The following is a 21,342-nucleotide window of genomic DNA, read 5'->3' as shown; positions in this document are numbered from 1 at the left end:
GAGAAATATGAAAGACAAACACAGCACATACAGAGAAATGTAGACAGGATGTGCAGCCAGTGCAGTAAATGGTCTAAATATCAGCTCTTTAGAAAATGATCCTGATGAACATGAAACTAACATCCAATGAGAAACACAGCTTCCTTGTTTCATGTCCAATAACAATAAATGAAGAGCTAATAAAGAGCTATTCTATTGTAAAATGCTGAGATGATTATTAGACAGAACCAGCGGCTCACCAAAAGCCTGCATTGCAAATCTATATGAAAGTAATCTATGCTCATATATGGCAAAATCCTTTAAGTGTCACTGTGTTTTTCATCTGTGCTCTTGTTGGTTGGACAAGTTTGTAAATGACAAAGAGCTCAGTGGACTTTGCATCCATCAAATCCTGTTAGATGTTTGTTTTTCCTTCACAGCTTTGTGATGAAGGCTAAAGAACAGAGATATGAACTATTGCCAATATGAATCCTGATGCATGACGTGGGCACAGACCCACCAAAGCAACACTCAGCTCACCTCATTCCAGGCGCTTGTCTGCTGGAGACCATGAGCCTTGTTAGTCACACATTAGCACCGTGGTAGGAAACAGCCTCCATCATTTCATTAGATCTGAATTTGGACTGTTTCCCTCTGGATGAGAACCAAGTCTGTCAAATCTATTGATCCAACACAAACTATCAAACACATTGGCTCACAGTCAGATTGGCTTTGTATGGATGGTGTAACAGGGGCTGGGAAAGGATGCTGAAAGCTGAATATAATACAGAACAATAACAGGACATATAATCATGTAGAAACATGATCTTCAACAGGCACACTTCTATTATTCATGATCACAAAGAACTTGTGCAGCCCTGATATCAGCCCTAATATATGAGTGTGTTTGCCCAAAGATTGAAACAGCATCAACATGACAGCTGTAAGAAATCTTCTCTCAGCCTTGTTTGGCAGAAGATCCCTGCAACAAAGATTGTAGCTGAAAGATGACGTGTGTAAAGTTTGTCTTTGGGAGGGTTGAGGCTGTTTTTAGACCTTTGATAGTTTCAATCCAGTTCTGAAAGACAGAAATAAAAACAACATCATTAAGATCAGATCATGGAGCTGTTTCCTGCCTTGTTTCTAGCTTCACATTACAAGACTTTACTACAATAAAGATGCTAACATGTATCTGTAGGAACAACATCATTGAATCTAGAACAACTGGAGCCAAACCAGTGGCTCTGCTGGGATCACTGGTGAGCCAACACTTCCTTGTTGATGCAGATTTCAGGGCTTCCTGTTGCTCCTCCGTTATAACTGTTCTCTCTTCTCAACACATGATGACACAAAGGAATCAGCAGTGACGAAGATGATGCTGAAGAGAAGCACACATGTCACACATATAACAGAGCAGTCCAGTTACACACACCTCTGCTTGACATTAGGCCTCAAACAAAGACACAAAACACTAACTTGACTCTAAATAGAAGAAACTGGCAGCTTTTTCTGTTCTGTGCTTATTTATATTTGACACACATGCTTCTCTTTGTGCAAACACACATCGCACTATAAGGGTAACCTAGCACACAATGATTGGACAGCACAGTGATGATGCTGGGAGATCCTATACGAAGCAACACAGAAACACTGAGAACTTTAAACATTGATTATATTGAGATAAGCAGCCGACCCAGTCTAGATAAAGGCGAGCAGCTGGGACCGCTGCTGCACCAAAAACAGGTTTCAGTGTTTCCATGTGTGTGTGTGTGATGTCTTTACTTATACTGGTCAATAGACTTTAGTCAACACATGATTGAAAGGTGTTACACATGAAATAAAACCAGTGTTTCATCTTTATTCCTGTGAAGCAGCTGCATTATAACCAATCTGCTCCTTTGTGGCCTTTAAAACAGCTTAAATAACTGTTGTTATATTTGTTTCTGCTCCTCTTGGACAGACGACTCTTGAAAAGACATTTTTGAATTTCAATGTGACTTTAACTGGATAAATATGGGATATATAAACGTCCCTCTGCAACAAACTGATTCCAGCTTCTACCTCATGATAGGAATGTTTTTGTGGCTCAAGATGACCTGATATCTTTCATGATGGAGACATTTGACACATGTTTCACATATTATAGACCAACAAGTTATTCATAGCAGTTTAAATACGGGGAGTCACTTTTGGGCCCAGCAGATAAAACAGAGCCAATATTTCCTTCTTTATTTAAGTGACGTGTGTCACAGATGTGACCTAGTAAAGTGTAGCTGAACATTAGTAACGTTATTAACACTCTCAGCTCGTCCTTGTTCCAGACCTGAAGATCCTCTTCTTTCATTCAGCAGCAGCTTCAGGTCTCTGATGGTCCAGGCTTGTTGTTGGGAAACAGCCCTGCTGGGATGATGGTGTCCTCACAGAAACAGTCAGTGATGCTGTTGATCTCCATCACAGAGCACGTCCCAGTCTGCAGGCTCAGTCCTGCAGGGCCTCGCTGGCTTCCTGACTCCACCCAGTCAACAACAGGAAGTGTTTGCAGGAACAAAGTGAGGCTGTGGTCAAACAGGAGTTTTTATCTCCTGGCTCTGACTCTCACTGCGGCCCCGCTGCTGTGTCAACATGTGTTTGTGCTAAACAATGATGGAAAGTGTTATAAATGACTTGTTGGCCTCTGATCTGTCACAAACAGCTGAAACGTGTCTCTCATGAGTCACATGAAGGTTTCTGACAGAAAGGACAAAAAGTAGCTGCAGTCAGTTTGTGTCATTTTTATATTTATTCATCTGGGAGAAAAATCTGAGGGACATTAAAATGTGTTTTTCAACAGAGACAAGAACATAAATATAACGTCACAGGTAAATGAACATATTTCAAGTAAACAGCTGGACTGATCAGGTCCAAACACAGAGTGATCAACAAACAGCTGTCATATCTTTATATATAAGCTCTTTATAAATCCTGTTCACTGCAGTCTGTTTACTAATAATGTCAAACTGTTAGAAACACAGAAACATCAGAATCGTCTTTGTTGACATAAACCTGTCTGGGATCCTTTGTTGTTCTTTTGATGCAGAGTTACATTATAAATATAAAGAGTTATTTCAGAGTCTCATCAGTTTTCCTGCATGTCTTTATTGAACACATCAGCAGGGCTGAAGCTCTCATGTTAAACACACACTGATCTATGGACACGTTCATGTGTTTCTAACAGCATCATAACCAGGCTGTTATCAGCCTGCACTAACATGATGTCACACACACTGAATGTAACAGTGACAGTTTACATCATCACACAATCAGCTGTGATTGTTTCACTGTCATCAAACTAGTCAACAGGAAGTAGAATCAATAGAAACAATCATTTACTGACAGCATGTCTGATGGAAATAAGTGCAGATTATGTATGAAGTATAACTGCACACAGTAACTGTGTTACAATAAGGACTTAACAGCGCCCTCTGCTGGAGTGTTTCAGTACTGCGTTAACTAGAATACACCACCTCCTCCTCCTCCTCACACCACCTGCTACAGCTCTACTCTTCTATGACTACAGTCATCCACAGCACTGATGTGAGGTCACATGGTTCATATGTAAGGAGCACAGAGACGTCCTAGCAGCTGACCTCAGGTCAGTTTAATGACTGTGAGCAGCAGCTGTGTTATTGTCACTGTGACAGGGAGACACTCTCAGACACAGCGCTCATGTCAGCTTGTTCTCATGCAGGAGGATCAGGAGCTCCATGTTTGTCTTTCTGTTTGAATCATGATGTGTTTGTGCCATCAGAGTCTGTCATGAGTACTCAGGGTTTCACAGCAGCTCTTCTGGATGCTGACGAGGACTCCAACCTCATGTTTCACCTCTCTGAGCTTCTGATGTCTGTGAACACTCGTGTTTCTTCTCTGGGCTCATCTGGACAAAAACACCTTTCTGTGTTTGGCTCCAGCCTCATTGTGACTGACAGGAAGTGTGTTATCCATGAGCTTCTTTGTTTGCTGCTGTGTTTCCTGTCTGTGGACAAACACGAGTGTTTCAGCTGAGGACTTGGTTCCTTCCGCCTGTCCATACAGGACATCACGCTGTCTTTTCTCTTTAAATGCAGCTCCAGGTCCTTCCACGTGCTGCTCTGTATTTGTGCAGTTTGTAGTGTGTCCTGGGAAACGTAGCACACATGGTGTTCTTCTGGTGTTTCCTCCTTTCACTGAGTGTGAAACACTGACGCTGTGCTGTTGTTCACAGAGCTGATTCTAGCTGCAGCTGGACTCTGTCATCTAACTGAATGTGTTGGTGCTGATCACGGGGCTCTGAGGGGGGAGCAGCAGGAGGACTCTGGATGCTGACGTCAGTGTATCTGTGGAAGCTCACACAGCGTCTCTGTCATTCAATATTGTGCTATATATTGTATCTATGCAAAGATGAACAGACTGTGTGTTCACTGGTCTCTGTGCTGCTGACTGCTGCAGCTCTGATGTCATCATCACTCCCTCCTCCACCCTCAGCAGTCCCAGCATGCTGCTGTGGTGCACCCCACCCTCACTCTACACCTGAGCCATAGACCACACCCTCCACCTCAATATACACCACAGTTTTCTCTGCTATGGAAATGAGATCAGGAGGAAATCATTATTATTATTATTTAATAAATGCTCACATTAATGTGGGCTTATTTGTTTCATATTAGAAACATTAGTTGAGTGTTTTTAGTATAAAATGGTGAAAGTCCCTCTTTTTGCTCCGCCCCTCACCTGTGGATGGACGGTGCTGTTACCGTGGTGACAGCTGTGAGCTTGGATGTGTTTCAGTCCTGCCTGGTTATCACTGCAGGAATCTTTCACATTTATTACAGGTAATAACTCTGATTTTTCTGTGTATTATGAACTAAATGTATCCTGATACACACAGAGATGGATGAGCAGAGGTCACATGATGAAAGAACAAACATGGAGTCTTTGATTTATTTAGATATTTATTGATGAATGCAAACAAACCCTGACACTGAACCATCGCCCAGCTTTCACAGAACAAACCTGATCACATGACCTGCTGACCCAAACAGTGAAAAGCTCCATGGCAACAACAACAAACAGCCTCGCATATGTTAACAGAGGCTGTTAGAAGCACAGAGTCTTTACAGTCTTTCTCCTGTTTGTACACAGATCTCTGCACATCTTCATCACAGTTACTCACAGACGTGCAGAGTGTGTGGATATCAAAGCTAAGTTTCCACCATGTTTGTAGTCTGTACTGGGACTCGTGGAGCATCTCTCTATGAGCACTCAGTGCTTTAAACAGTGAGTCCCAGTTTAACCAGCAGCCTTCACACCACACATCACACAGACATGGAAACTTCAAACCCTCAGACTGAAGACACCATCATAAATAAATAGATTGTGATGAAGATGAATAACTGGATCAGTTTGCTGTGGTTTCTTCTGTTCCTGTCAGAAATAAGAGTCTGGCAGCACTTTGCTCTCCTTCCACATGTTTAAGGAGGAAGTGAAGAAGAGTGAGTGAGTCGTCTTCCTCTGTGGGCCCAACATCAGGCAGCAGCCACGGATTTTTAAAATCCCAGCACACTGCTTCAGAAACACTGAGTCCAGGTGACCAGAGTCATGTGATCAGTGAGGTCTTCACTCAGGACGTCACAGCTTCAGGACCTGATTCAGAGGTTTATAAGGACGTGGATCATTGGTGCTGATGTTGTGTGAGAGCTGGTGAACCATGGGGAACATAAATAACAACCAGGCCATCAGCAATTCTACCCCCAGCTCTAAAAACTACATAATACACTATACATATAGTTATATAGGTTATAGTATGTTATATATAAACGTAGCTGAAGCAGTTCATTTTAATTTGTAGCTTCACGCTGCACTTCATATGTTTGTCCACCAGATGGCAGCACAGAGGCCTGTGTTTTACAACTTTGAGTAATGAAGTGTTTTCAATCCAAGCTTCAGAAAGCTTCATGCGGTCATCAATGAACCAACCAGGAAATATCTGCTGTGTGTAAAAACACCAACACAAGAATCCAGAATGAATACAAGAAACTCAAAGCTCACACACAAAACAGGTGGTGCTAATTTTGTGATGTGTTTCTGTAAAAACACCACAGAAGTGAATCATCAAAGTTTCCATGTGAGCTCATGATGCTGCTGCAGAGTTTCTGTTAACCTCCTGTGACCCCGCCTCCTCATACAGAGACATCTTATTGCTCTTCAAACTACATCACGTGGACACATGTGATTGTGTAGTATTGATCCCAATGCTGGTATTAGTCCTGGATCAATAACACTGGATGGATGCGTTCAGCATGGAGCCCTGAGCTGTGTTACAAACATGAAACTGACAGGTCTGTGTCATTCACAGTCTGTAACACTTCTAAACAACAGAGGCTGACCCAAGTGCCTCAGAGCCAGGCACGCTCACATCACAGCTCTCTAAAGAAGTTTCAAAATAAGAGCTGAAAGCTGTGTTTGCTTGTGTCAGCTTATTATTGTGGAGACTAACATTCAGTGATCATGTGTTCAGACTCATAATGATTACTCTCATAAATCCTGATCTTTGTATTTACTGTGTGTTGGATCAATAACTGAGATTCATCGTATCACACAGCTGTGCTGCTGCTGCTGGTGATGTCAGCACATCTGGAACAATACGAGGTATCTGCTACCAGACTGAGCAGGACGTGAGACCTGTGGACTGTTTAAAGCTGTCCCTCCACAGCTCACTCAGACCTGATCCACACCTCAGTGATATTCTCTGACTTCCTCAGTAGAGACAGAAACCATTCAGATCTGGGACCATCAGCTGACTGATGATGTCACACAGACTGTGTTTTTCAGGAACAGTGATTCTGATGTGAGCCTGCTAGCTGACAGCAGACCTGATGAAACCACATGTTGACATCTGTGAGGACAGACTGGACTCTTTGACTGCACCTTGGTTCTCCTCAGAGGTCTGTACAGGAGCATGTCCACCCCCACTGAAGATCTCAGTCACTGTGAAACATAGAAACCTGCTTTCATTTTCACATGATGAGCTTCCAACAATGAGTGAAACAGTAAGACCATGTGGAGAGTTTGGAAACATCCCATTAAGAAAGAGAAATCAAACATTTGGATTATTTTAATGAGCTCAGACTTGTTGAAAATGCAGAGGAGCTGGTTGTGAACTGAGCTTCAGAGAAACACAACATACTGATATTCACTGTGAAGCTTTGAGTGGAAAAAGACAGAAAAACAACATGTGGATCCTGGAATAATGGGAGCTTCCATCTTTAAAGGACTGAAGAGGAAGAAGTTTACAAGGAATCATTTAGAAGAGTTTTAAACATCAACTGATTGAATCCATGAATCTGAAAACGTGTTTGTGAGTGAAAGAGACAGACATGTACAGACTGAACTATCTGTTCAACAGTCAGAGTGTTTCTCTAACAGGAGACACTCTTTACACTCAGCACAGGGACACTGAGGAACCACCAGACCAGAGACTAAATCCAAACCCAAGATAAAGAGTTTGAGTGAATGTGGTGTTGAAGGTGTGGAGGTGGATCAGAGTGTCAGAGGAGACTCTGTAGAAGGACAGAGTGCCAGCAGGACAGTCCACATACACTGCTGCTCTGTTAGAGACAGAGGAAGAGGAGGAGGAGGAGGAGGAGGAGATGGGTGTTTTTATCTTATTGTGCCTGGCAAACTGAGGACCATCATCAGAGCAGTACAGACTCCAGGACCGATCATTGTGTCCAAAGATAGAGTCTTTCCTGCCTCCTTTCCTTCTGATTCTTCTGTAACTTACTGATATACAAACTCTTCCTCTCCACTCGACCTCCCAGTAACAGCGACCAGTCAGACCATCTCTACACAGCAGCTGACGATGAACATCAAATCTGTCTGGATGATCAGGATATGACTGAACCTCCCACGCATGTGTCACCTTCCTGTTGTTGTCAGACAGTTGGAGGTTTGTGTTCACTGTGTTTGTGTCGATTGTGAGTTGACAGGAATCTGATGGAGAGAACAAACACAATCCAGCTGCAGTTATTGATCCATCATCTGTTCATTGATTGACACTTTGATGATGACTCCTGACATGATGAAGATGGTTGAATGTGTGCTGCTTTGTTTTCATGAATCCCATTAAAAACACACTTACACTTCCTCAGACCTGGTCTCAACCATCGGACTCCAGCAGGCTCCACCCTGAAAGGAGGAGGGGTCAGAGCAGCACAGTCAGCATGCACACATGGACATTACATGGCTCTCACACACACACTGTTACACACTGAGGATGGCTCAAAGCATGGCTCCACTGTTTTAGGCATTAGTGTATTGATATTGATTGACAATAATCACTCTGTTTGTTAGTGTACCCACATTTGTTACTTTTAGTGATGTATTGATCATTAGGGAATCATCTACATATCTGATTTATTTTTAAAAGCTGGAGGAGGAACATGAAACAGTTGCTGCTTCTGGAGGAAAACATCATCCAAAGATTGAGAGTCTTGTTAAAGCAGCATTGGTACAGTTGGTGATGATAAAGAGGAGAAGGTGGCAGAAGCATGGGCCTATCTTTGTGCTGAACATTGGGGGGGGGGTCAACATCTCTGTCTAAATAAATAAATACACTTGTTTTAAACAGCAGAGGATCACGGACATTTTTACTGTCAGCTCTCCACTACTGTGCTGCCAGATGGCAACAACACCACATGGTGACTCTGCTTATTTATGGATATATTCAATCATTTACATCACTGTACTGACACCAGCAACAATATATTACATGATTGTATTGCACATATTAACAACATTATTGACACTGTTAAATAAAACATGGATGAATATATCGAATATATATATATTGTCTCGAATACTGCACCTCCTCTGTCAACACCTTCATTCTCCTCTACACCTCCTCTGTCACCTCCTTCACTCTCCTCTGCACCTCCTCTGTCACCACCTTCACTCTCCTCTACACCTCCTCTGTCACCACCTTCAATCTCCTCTACACCTCCTCTGTCACCTCCTTCATTCTCCTCTGCACCGCCTCTGTCACCAAATTCACTCTCCTCTGCACCTCCTCTGTCACCACCATCACTCTCCTCTGCACCTCCTCTGTCACCACCATCACTCTCCTCTGCACCTCCTCTGTCACCACCATCACTCTCCTCTGCACCTCCTCTGTCACCACCATCACTCTCCTCTGCACCTCCTCTGTCACCTCCTTCACTCTCCTCTGCACCTCCTCTGTCACCACGTTCACTCTCCTCTGCACCTCCTCTGTCACCTCCTTCACTCTCCTCTGCACCTCCTCTGTCACCTCCTTCACTCTCCTCTGCACCTCCTCTGTCACCTCCTTCACTCTCCTCTGCACCTCCTCTGTCAACACCTTCATTCTCCTCTGCACCTCCTCTGTCACCTCCTTCACTCTCCTCTGCACCTCCTCTGTCACCTCCTTCACTCTCCTCTGCACCTCCTCTGTCACCACCTTCACTCTCCTCTGCACCTCCTCTGTCAACACCTTCATTCTCCTCTGCACCTCCTCTGTCACCTCCTTCACTCTCCTCTGCACCTCCTCTGTCACCTCCTTCACTCTCCTCTGCACCTCCTCTGTCACCACCTTCACTCTCCTCTGCACCTCCTCTGTCACCACCTTCAATCTCCTCTGCACCTCCTCTGTCACCACCTTCAATCTCATCTGCACCTCCTCTGTCAACACCTTCATTCTCCTCTGCACCGCCTCTGTCACCAAATTCACTCTCCTCTGCACCTCCTCTGTCACCACCATCACTCTCCTCTGCACCTCCTCTGTCACCTCCTTCACTCTCTTCTGCACCTCCTCTGTCACCACGTTCACTCTCCTCTGCACCTCCTCTGTCACCTCCTTCACTCTCCTCTGCACCTCCTCTGTCACCTCCTTCACTCTCCTCTGCACCTCCTCTGTCACCACCTTCAATCTCCTCTGCACCTCCTCTGTCACCACCTTCAATCTCCTCTGCACCTCCTCTGTCAACACCTTCATTCTCCTCTGCACCGCCTCTGTCACCAAATTCACTCTCCTCTGCACCTCCTCTGTCACCACCATCACTCTCCTCTGCACCTCCTCTGTCACCTCCTTCACTCTCTTCTGCACCTCCTCTGTCACCACGTTCACTCTCCTCTGCACCTCCTCTGTCACCTCCTTCACTCTCCTCTGCACCTCCTCTGTCACCTCCTTCACTCTCCTCTGCACCTCCTCTGTCAACACTTTCATTCTCCTCTGCACCTCCTCTGTCACCTCCTTCACTCTCCTCTGCACCTCCTCTGTCAACACCTTCATTCTCCTCTGCACCTCCTCTGTCACCTCCTTCACTCTCCTCTGCACCTCCTCTGTCACCACCTTCACTCTCCTCTGCACCTCCTCTGTCACCACGTTCACTCTCCTCTGCACCTCCTCTGTCACCTCCTTCACTCTCCTCTGCACCTCCTCTGTCACCTCCTTCACTCTCCTCTGCACCTCCTCTGTCAACACCTTCATTCTCCTCTGCACCGCCTCTGTCACCAAATTCACTCTCCTCTGCACCTCCTCTGTCACCACCATCACTCTCCTCTGCACCTCCTCTGTCACCACCATCACTCTCCTCTGCACCTCCTCTGTCACCTCCTTCACTCTCCTCTGCACCTCCTCTGTCACCACGTTCACTCTCCTCTGCACCTCCTCTGTCACCTCCTTCACTCTCCTCTGCACCTCCTCTGTCACCACCTTCACTCTCCTCTGCACCTCCTCTGTCACCACCTTCAATCTCCTCTGCACCTCCTCTGTCACCACCTTCAATCTCCTCTGCACCTCCTCTGTCAACACCTTCATTCTCCTCTGCACCGCCTCTGTCACCAAATTCACTCTCCTCTGCACCTCCTCTGTCACCACCATCACTCTCCTCTGCACCTCCTCTGTCACCACCATCACTCTCCTCTGCACCTCCTCTGTCACCTCCTTCACTCTCCTCTGCACCTCCTCTGTCACCACGTTCACTCTCCTCTGCACCTCCTCTGTCACCGCCATCACTCTCCTCTGCACCTCCTCTGTCACCTCCTTCACTCTCCTCTGCACCTCCTCTGTCACCTCCTTCACTCTCCTCTGCACCTCCTCTGTCAACACCTTCATTCTCCTCTGCACCGCCTCTGTCACCAAATTCACTCTCCTCTGCACCTCCTCTGTCACCACCATCACTCTCCTCTGCACCTCCTCTGTCACCACCATCACTCTCCTCTGCACCTCCTCTGTCACCTCCTTCACTCTCCTCTGCACCTCCTCTGTCACCACGTTCACTCTCCTCTGCACCTCCTCTGTCACCTCGTTCACTCTCCTCTGCACCTCCTCTGTCAACACCTTCAATTTCCTCTGCATCTCCTCTGTCGCCACCTTCACTCTCCTCTACACCTCCTCTGTCACCACCTTCACTCTCCTCTGCACCTCCTCTGTCGCCACCTTCACTCTCCTCTACACCTCCTCTGTCACCACCTTCACTCTCCTCTACACCTCCTCTGTCACCACCTCCACTCTCCTCTACACCTCCTCTGTCACCACCTTCACTCTCCTCTGCACCTCCTCTGTCACCACCTTCACTCCCCTCTGCACCTCCTCTTTTGCCTCCTCTCTCCTCATCTCTGCTTCCTTGAATGCCTCTTCGATCAGCTGCTCTGCAATGTTGTTTCAGTGTTTCCCACAAAGGTTTACTGTAATACAGGAACATTTAGATTACATTCTTTTTACAATGTTATATTATACTTATAACATGTAAATATACGTAACATTCCTCTATTGTTTGGCCTGCCTTTCTCTCCCCTCACATCAACACACACATACGCCACTGCCATCACCGGTAAGCCCCTTCGCCACATATTACTGTTAATCCTCAACTCAGCGTTTCAGTCATAGACTACATCTATGGTGTTACATTTCTACATGATTAAATATGCAACTATTTTACTCATAATAATTGAAATGATTAAAGAAAATCAACTATTGTGGGTGGCTGTAGCTCAGGTGGCAGAGCAGGTCAGCCACTAATCAGAAGGTCGGTGGTTCGATCCCAGGCTGCCTCCTGGCTGCATGCCAAAGATTCTTGGGCAAGATACTAACCCCATGTTTGCCTACTGGTGGTGGTCAGAGGGCCCGGTGGCGCCAGTGTCCGGCAGCCTCGCCTCTGTCAGTGTGCCCCAGGGCAGCTGTGGCTACAATGTAGCTTGCCATTGCCAGTGTGTGAATGGGTGAATGACTGAATGTAGTGTAAAGCGCTTTAGGGTCCTTAGGGACTGAGTAAAGCACTATACAAATGCAGGTGATTTACCATTTAACTAAGCTATTTATGCAAGATAATTTATAATTTTATTGGAGGAGTCATATTGGCTGGGTCAATATAAATACCCCGGAATTTATGCGCCTGGGCAGAAGACAGGAAAAAGGCAGGAGTAGGGCTCCTGGAGAGGTTCAAGCAGTTAATCCTGCTATTAGTAGCAGTTAGCAACTATTGCTAATTTCAGGTGAATTAGCATTAGCAGCTAATGGTAATACAGTTTTCCCCTGCTTTATAACAATGTTAGCAACTAATGCTAAGAAGGCTGTGGTTAGCAGCTAATACTAATTTTAGGTGAATAGTATTATTCACTAGTGCTAATACTGATTTCCCTTCCTTTTTAACAGTGTCAGTAGCTAATGCTAATGGAGTTAATTCTAAGTAGGCTGCCATTAGCGGCTAATTCTAATTTGAGGTGAATAAGCATGTGCAGCTAATGCTTCTACCATTTCCCCTTGCTTTATAACAATGTGAGCAGCTAATGCTAAGTAAGCTGACGTTAGCCGCTAAGGCTAATTTGAGGTGAATTAGCATTATCCGCTAATGCTAACACTGTTTTCCTTTCAATGTTAACAATATGAGTAGCTAATGCTAATACTCTTTTCCTTTAGATTATAACAATGTAAGGCATTAATGCTAAGTAGGCTTCCACTGGCGGCTAATGCTAAATTGAGGTAAATACACATTATCAGCTAATGCTAATACCGTTTTCCACTGCTTTATGACAATGTGAGCAACTAATGCTAAGTAGGCCGACGTTATTAGCTAATGCTATAATCAGGTGAAATAGCATTATCCGCTAATGCTAACACCGTTTTCCCTTACTTTGTTACAATGTCAGTAGCTAATACTAATACTCTTTTCCCTTGCGTTATAACGATTTAAGGAGTTAATGCTAAGTAGGTTAATACTTGGTAGCGGCTAATGCTAATTTAAGGTGACAAACAATTAGCAGCTAATGCTCAGACCGTTTTCCCTTGTTTTTCAGAAATGTTAGCAGCTAGTGCCAAGTAGGCCGCCGTTAGCGGCTAATGCTTATTTAAGGTTTAAAACCATTAGAAGCTAATCCTAATACTGTTTGGGACTGCAGAGGCTTTGCTCCATTCTGCATTTGTGTGACCATGATGTATACTGAAAAACTCTACATTCACAATAAATATGTTCTCAATTACATATTTTTCTGTTGCTGCTGTCAAACCACAGAATGAGAATGAGAATATTGATTTTAACATGGCCCATTAGCAGCATTAGCTTAGCAGCATTAGCTTTTCAGAGTTTTCAGTATTTAAGCTTCCATTTCCAAATGTTAGCTGCTCCCGTCTGCCTCTTTGTCACACACACAGACGAAATGATTCACAGCCTTGTTTCATCCTTCTGTCATTGTCACTGACTGTCACTGTGACTGTGGACATACAGCATGAGAGAAACACACATTTAACATGGCTGGCACTTTATTAGGTACACAGTGGCCACTATCTCAGGTACAGTACACGTGTGTTGTAATAAAGTGGCGGGTCACTTGTTTATGAGCTATCTCCTTTCACCTTTCTTAGCCAGCCTGTTTACCTCCAAATTTGATTAGCAGCAGCGAGCCACAGACCAAGTCCGGCAGTAGCAGATCTCCATTGAGTTCTTTTATTTCCATACAGAACAGACTGGATGTTATCAGCACACAGAAATCACATGAACTTGTGCATTAAAACATGTTAGTGTATTATGAGCCTGGAGAAATAGTTTGTTGCTTTATAAGACAGCCCTCCGCAAAGCCAGAACATCTTACTACTCATCACTGATTGAAGAAAATAAGAACAACCCCAGGTTTCTCTTCAGCACTGTAGCCAGGCTGACAAAAAGTCAGAGCTCTGTTGAGCCAACCATCCCTTTAATGTTAACTAGTAATGACTTCATGAACTTCTTCACAAATAAAATTTTAATCATTAGAGAAAAAATTACCAATAATCATCCCACAGATGTCATATTATCTACAGCTACTTTTAGTACCATTGATGTTAAGTTAGACTCTTTTTCTCCAATTGATCTTTCTGAGTTAACTTCAATAATTACTTCCTCCAAACCATCAACGTGTCTTTTAGACCCCATTCCTACAAAACTGCTCAAAGAAGTGCTGCCATTAATTAATGCATCAATCTTAAATATGATCAACCTATCTCTAATAATCGGCTATGTACCACAGGCCTTTAAGCTGGCTGTAGTTAAACCTTTACTTAAAAAGCCATCTCATAACCCAGCTGTCTTAGCTAATTATAGGCCAATCTCCAACCTTCCTCTCATATCAAAAATACTTGAAAGAGTAGTTGTCAAACCGCTAACAGATCATCTGCAGAGGAATGGCTTATTATTACCTCTGAACTTCAACTGCATCTGAGGTTTTTCATTTAAAATTCACCGTAGTAACCAAAATGACAAAATGTTGTCTCTGTCCAAATATTTATGGACCTAACTGAAGGTCTACTTTTAATGAAACTCTCAACATGATTTATCAGTTATCATTAATGTTCCTGCAAACAGACTCCTTGGAGACCCCCTATATAAATATCCATGTACTATCCAGTTAGACTAGTGTGTCTGTCCCTGAAAATATTCCTGCATGTGTGATTGTTCATGTGGAAGTGAATGAAGGACACAGGAAATGTTTCGAGCTCTTCCTCCTCTCTCAGACATTCTCTCCATACCTGAGAGTGTCCAGTCTCCAGCCTGGATCCTTCAGTCCAGCCGACAGCAGCTTCATTCCTGAGTCTCCTGGATGATTGTAGCTCAGGTCCAGCTCTCTCAGATGGGAGGGGTTGGAGCTCAGAGCTGAGGCCAGATAAGTACAGCCTTCCTCTGTGATCAGACAGCCTGACAGGCTGCACACACACACAAAACAACATCTTTGAACACATCATTGAAGGTTTGTCTTTGCTTTTCCTTTTTTTTTTTCAGATTCATTGCCCCTCATACATTCCATCCATTCAATTCAAGTTAGCTTTATAAAAAAAACAAGTGATGAGAACAGTGATCTCAAGTTGTGTAGCAGTAGGCTCTACAATATTACAATCCAACCATTTCTGTTGAGCACTTGGCCACAGTGGCGAGGAAGAACCTTTTGACATGCAGAAACCTCCGGCAGACGCAGAATGAGGGGAAAAAAAGTGAAGCACAAAAACAAAACAAAACCATCAAGAGCCAAAGAGAAAACGTGAGTGAAGTTGGCACCCTGATATTCTTCAAATCCAACAAACGTGGTGTGCTAAGTTTGTGCTGGTTTGTGCTGCAAAAATGTTTGTTTTTGCCGCTATCATTTTAAAGATATTAATAGGAGTTTCTAGAGTTCATCTAAGGTCAACAAGCCCCCACATTGCCAAAATTAAACAAAAATGATGTCAAACATTTGTGTTACATTTGTGCTGGTTTGTGCAGCAAAGCTTTTCCTTTGTGAGGCTATCATTTTAAAGTTATTTATAAAAGGACACTTCTGAAGAAATTCAAAGGGGCCTGCCAGTTGGGCTGGTTGACCTTTGATGACTTCTAGAAACTTTTATTAATAATTTAAAAATGACAGCGGCACAAACAAAAAATTTTGCAGCACAAATGTACCACAAATGCCTGATACCACTTTTGTTGGATTTGAAGACACTACAGAGAGCATAGATAAATGTTAATAGTGTACAGAAGTTGCAAAAGAGTGAATATGTAGTGTAAACTATAACAGCATAATAAAAGGGATAGCTCAGGGTCACCTGCTGGATCACAAACCGAAAATGATGTCACATCCGCCGTGTTAATGTTGCTTTGGTCAGTTGTACACCTCTTGATTGCTTTAATCATGGCACATTGAACCTTCACAGCTGGGTTGAAGGCACGACTATGTTGATTGTGTTAGTTTTTCTGCCATTTTAATGATATTTCAGTACAGAAGCTCAGAGATTCACAAATTATACAGAGGAGTTGTTGCAAGAGTTTGAAAACATGAGACTTTGTCTGTTACATGCCAAGATACGATGCTTTGTTTTTCTGTTGCTCTTATCTTTCAGGTGTCAAGCCTTCACCTATTGGCCAACTCAAAGATAATTGTGTCTATTGGCTGATCTGGGCACAGTTGGCCAATAGCTTGCCAGGGATCATTACAAAAGAGCAGCTCCCTGGCCAGCTGGGCAGGTTTTGACTCTTGCTGAACTGTTAAGCTGAACTGTAGAGTGTTTTGGTGGGAGGCTGGATAGGTAAGCTTGGGGTACCCTAGAAAACCATCAATAAATACTGCCTGACTGTTAACCTAGCTGTTGTACCTCTCCTTCATTAATTTTGGTTGTCTTGTGTTGCTGTCTCCTCCCTGCCTTAGCCCGCACCATAGTGGGGTGGCCATGACATTGTCTGAAAAAGTTTGGAAAAAACTGTTGTTGTTTCCACTTCTGACTTCTTCTCTTTCTGCATCAGTGCTGATCTGGGGGATGTATACTGGTGACCAACGCCTGCAGCCTGACAGTAATATGGTATCATGCAGGTTTTAACATATGATTGAGTCTGAATAAGCAGAACTTTGTATATGAGAAGAATCATTTGGACTTTTGTAACGGCAATACAGTACAGGAAGCTGTGAGGGGAAGTATTGCCTATATTGTCTGCCAAGCCTTCACTCAATATTAACAAAGAAGAATGTAGTACAAATGGCAAAACAGGAGGAAGGAAGGAAATAGGCACCAAAACTTTAAATAAATGTGAAAGCATTTTGCAGACTGAACGAAGCAGAGCTTTCCTTCCACGACAGCACTACACAAACTCTGAATGTGTCAGTTTTACAGAGTTACGTTAGTGCGTTGTGTTGATACCTGGGCATCAGCTGGGAATATCATCTCATAGATAAGAGCAAGTCCTCCAGAACTTGCCCACTGCAAACATGAAGTAATGAACTGAATGATCTGTAAACTTTGGAAACTTTTTTGGTATTATCAAATATTTTTATTCATTTAATTTTAATTCTCACGGTCCGATTGAGTAATGTTCAAAATGTATTTGATCATTTTCAAATTCATATGATTCCTAGGTCATTATTTAATTTGCTGTGGGACAAGACAACAAGGTGATATTCACAGATGGGCAGACTTGAGCAGGTGAGGTACTGGAGCCTGGAAGAGGAGGTTGCACACAGGAAGTGGAGATAAGAGTTTATCTGTATCCAGTAATGGAATACAGATTCTAAATATTGCTAAGTGGAAAACACTGAATCCTGACCTTAGAGATTCCAGTGTACAATGTGGACTCTGCAGTGCGGCAGACATAAGTGTCATTCCTGAATCCCCCAGGTCACTGTCACTCAGGTCCAGCTCTCTCAGACTAGAGGACTGTGAGCCGAGAACTGAGGACAGAGCTTCACAGCTTCTCTCTGAGAGGTTACAGCCACTCAGTCTAGAAACAAAGAACACAAACACACACAAGCACACAAAGCAGAATTTAAAGGTTATTGATGGTCCGGTAATGAGTTACTAGGTTTAGCAATATTGAATGTTTCGGGACTGGCTGGAATGGTCATTTCTGTATTTTAAACACCCCAGAAATGTGGCAATTTACTGTGATTTAGAAATAATGAAAAATACTAAGCTGAAATTACGTAAGGATGAAGCTGACATTTATTAGCTCTAAGAGTTGTTTAGTTAATTGTTTCCATTGATGAAAAAAAAATATCGTTTTTCTGACCTCAGAATTTCCAGTGTACAATATGGACTCTGCAGTGCAGCAGACAGAAGCTTCACCCCTGAAACTTGCAGGTTGTTGTTACTCAGGTCCAGCTCTCTCAGGCTACAGGACTGGGAGCTGAGAACTGAGGACAGAGCTTCACAGCTTCTCTCTGAGAGGTTACAAACAGTGAGTCTAGAAACAAAGAACACACACAAACGCACGCACACACACACACACACACACACACACACAAATACACACAGAGTTGAAGTTAAAGGGTAGTGATGGTGCAGTGATGAGTTAACTATGTCTGGCAATATTGAATGTTTCAGGACTGGCTGGAATTGGATAGAACATTTTAAAATTGTTCAGTAAAATCACAATTTTAGCTCTAAATAGAAACCAAGCTGTTACATTTAGAGAGACTGGTTTAGTACCTGTGGTAGATACAATTTAAATGAATCCTTGGACATTTGACATACTGGACCCTAGTGCAGGAAAATAATACCTTGTCAGATATATTTGTACATTTTAGATGATGAACATCTGTTCTCAGTTTTAGAATATTTTATTAATCCCTGGGAAAATTGTGTGAAAAATATGTAACACACTTAAACACTCTACAATAATAGGTAAAAGAAACTACAATACAAATGTAATCAGAATCAGAATGACTTTATTTATCCCCAAGGGGCAATTAACATACAACAGAGCAATATGTCTGTGTTTCTTGTTGCGTTCAAAGTGCTCCTAGACCTAGAACGTAACAATTGGAATTGGATCAAACTTTATCAGCTGCTGTTTTGAACATTTCTCATTTCCTCATGAACTGTATTAAACTCTGTAAATGAACTGAGAACTATTTCAATTCAATTCAATTCAATTTTATTTATATAGCGCCAAATCAAAACAAAAGTCGCCTCAAGGCGCTTTATATTGTACAGTAGATAGCACAATAATAAATACAGAGAAAAACCCAACAATCATATGACCCCCTATGAGCAAGCACTTTGGCGACAGTGGGAAGGAAAAACTCCCTTTTAACAGGAAGAAACCTCCGGCAGAACCAGGCTCAGGGAGGGGCGGGGCCATCTGCTGCGACCGGTTGGGGTGAAAGAAGAAAAACAGGATAAAGACATGCTGTGGAAGAGAGACAGAGATTAATAACAGATATGATTCGATGCAGAGAGGTCTATTAACACATAGTGAGTGAGAAATGTGACTGGAAAGGAAAAACTCAATGCATCATGGGAATCCCCGGCAGCCTACGTCTATTGCAGCATAACTAAGGGAGGATTCATGGTCACCTGGTCCAGCCCTAACTATATGCTTTAGCAAAAAGGAAAGTTTGAAGCCTAATCTTGAAAGTAGAGATAGTGTCTGTCTCCCGAATCCAAACTGGAAGCTGGTTCCACAGAAGAGGGGCCTGAAAACTGAAGGATCTGCCTCCCATTCTACTTTTAAATACTCTAGGAACAACAAGTAAGCCTGCAGAGCGAGAGCGAAGTGCTCTAATGGGGTGATATGGTACTACAAGGTCATTAAGATAAGATGGGGCCTGATTATTTAAGACCTTGTATGTGAGGAGCAGGATTTTGAATTCAATTCTGGATATAACAGGAAGCCAATGAAGGGAAGCCAAAACAGGAGAAATATGCTCTCTCTTTCTAGTCCCTGTCAGTACCCTTGCTGCAGCATTTTGGATCACCTGAAGGCTTTTCAGCGAGTTTTTAGGACATCTTGATAATAGTGAATTACAGTAGTCCAGCCTGGAAGTAATAAATGCATGAACTAGTTTTTCAGCGTCACTCTGAGACAGGATATTTCTAATTTTAGAGATGTTGCACAAATGGAAGAAAGCAGTCTTACATATTTGTTTAATATGTGCATTGAAGGACATGTCCTGGTCAAAAATGACTCCAAGGTTCCTCACAGCATTACTGGAGGCCAAGGTAATGCCATCCAGAGTAAGAATCTGCTTAGATACCATATTTCTTAGATTTTCAGGGCCGAGTACAATAACCTCAGTTTTATCTGAATTAAGAAGCAGAAAGTTAGCGGACATCCAGGTCTTTATGTCTTTAAGACATTCCTGCAGTTTAACTAATTGGTGTGTGTTACCTGGCTTCATGGATAGATAGAGCTGCGTGTCATCTGCATAGTAGTGAAAATTTATGCTATGTCTTCTAATGATGCTGCCTAAGGGAAGCATGTATAATGTAAACAGAATTGGTCCTAGCACCGAACCCTGTGGAACTCCATAATTGACCTTAGTGTGTGAAGAGGACTCTCCATTTACTTGAACAAATTGGAGTCTATTAGATAGATATGATACAAACCACTGCAGTGCAGTACCTGTAATACCTACAGCATGTTCTAATCGCTCTAATAGGATATTATGGTCAACAGTATCGAACGCTGCACTGAGGTCTAGCAGGACAAGCACAGAGATGAGTCCACTGTCAGAGGCCATAAGAAGATCATTTGTAACCTTCACTAAAGCTGTTTCTGTGCTGTGATGAGCTCTGAAACCTGACTGAAACTCTTCAAATAAACCATTTCTCTGCAGATGATCTGTTAGCTGTTTGACAACTACTCTTTCAAGGATTTTTGATATGAAAGGAAGGTTGGAGATTGGCCTATAATTAGCTAAGACAGCTGGGTCTAGAGATGGCTTTTTAAGTAAAGGTTTAACTACAGCCACCTTGAAGGCCTGTGGTACATAGCCGATTATTAGAGATAGGTTGATCATATTTAAGATTGAAGAATTAATTAATGGCAGGACTTCTTTGAGCAGTTTTGTAGGAATGGGGTCTAAAAGACACGTTGATGGTTTGGAGGAAGTAATTATTGAAGTTAACTCAGAAAGATCAATTGGAGAAAAAGAGTCTAACTTAACATCGATGGTACTAAAGGTAGCTGTAGATAATATTACATCTGTGGGATGATTATTGGTAATATTTTCTCTAATGATAAAAATTTTATTTGTGAAGAAGTTCATGAAGTCATTACTAGTTAACGTTAAAGGGATTGTTGGCTCAGTAGAGCTCTGACTGTTTGTCAGCCTGGCTACAGTGCTGAAGAGAAACCTGGGGTTGTTCTTATTTTCTTCAATCAGTGACGAATAGTAAGATGTTCTGGCTTTGCGGAGGGCTTACTTATAAAGCAGCAAACTATTTCTCCAGGCTAAATGATGATCCTCTAAATTTGTGACACGCCATTTCCTCTCCAGCTTACGAGTTATCTGCTTTAGGCTACGTGTTTGAGAATTATACCACGGAGTCAGGTACTTCGGATTTGAGGCCTTAGTTTTCACAGGAGCTACAGTATCCAGAGTCATACGTAGTGAGGA

The 21,342-nt window shown here is 43.0% G+C and overlaps 1 protein-coding gene across 1 annotated transcript in view; it reads right to left on the bottom strand.

The window, feature by feature from the left end:
• Positions 1-15,110: 15,110 nt before the first annotated feature.
• Positions 15,111-21,342, bottom strand: part of LOC112844880 (protein NLRC3) — a gene marked incomplete at its 5' end in the record, with an annotated part of 50,781 nt that continues 44,549 nt past the window's right edge. Inside the window, 4 exons of the mRNA XM_025904490.1 lie at positions 15,111-17,440; positions 17,547-17,720; positions 18,009-18,182; positions 18,428-18,478. Coding sequence (XP_025760275.1) covers positions 17,344-17,440; positions 17,547-17,720; positions 18,009-18,182; positions 18,428-18,478 — 496 coding nt within the window. The remainder of the gene's footprint in view (positions 17,441-17,546; positions 17,721-18,008; positions 18,183-18,427; positions 18,479-21,342) is intronic.

This window comes from Oreochromis niloticus, unplaced genomic scaffold (assembly GCF_001858045.2).
Source record: "Oreochromis niloticus isolate F11D_XX unplaced genomic scaffold, O_niloticus_UMD_NMBU tig00001912_pilon, whole genome shotgun sequence".
NCBI lineage: Eukaryota > Metazoa > Chordata > Actinopteri > Cichliformes > Cichlidae > Oreochromis > Oreochromis niloticus.
This window is presented reverse-complemented; position numbering and strand designations above follow the sequence as displayed.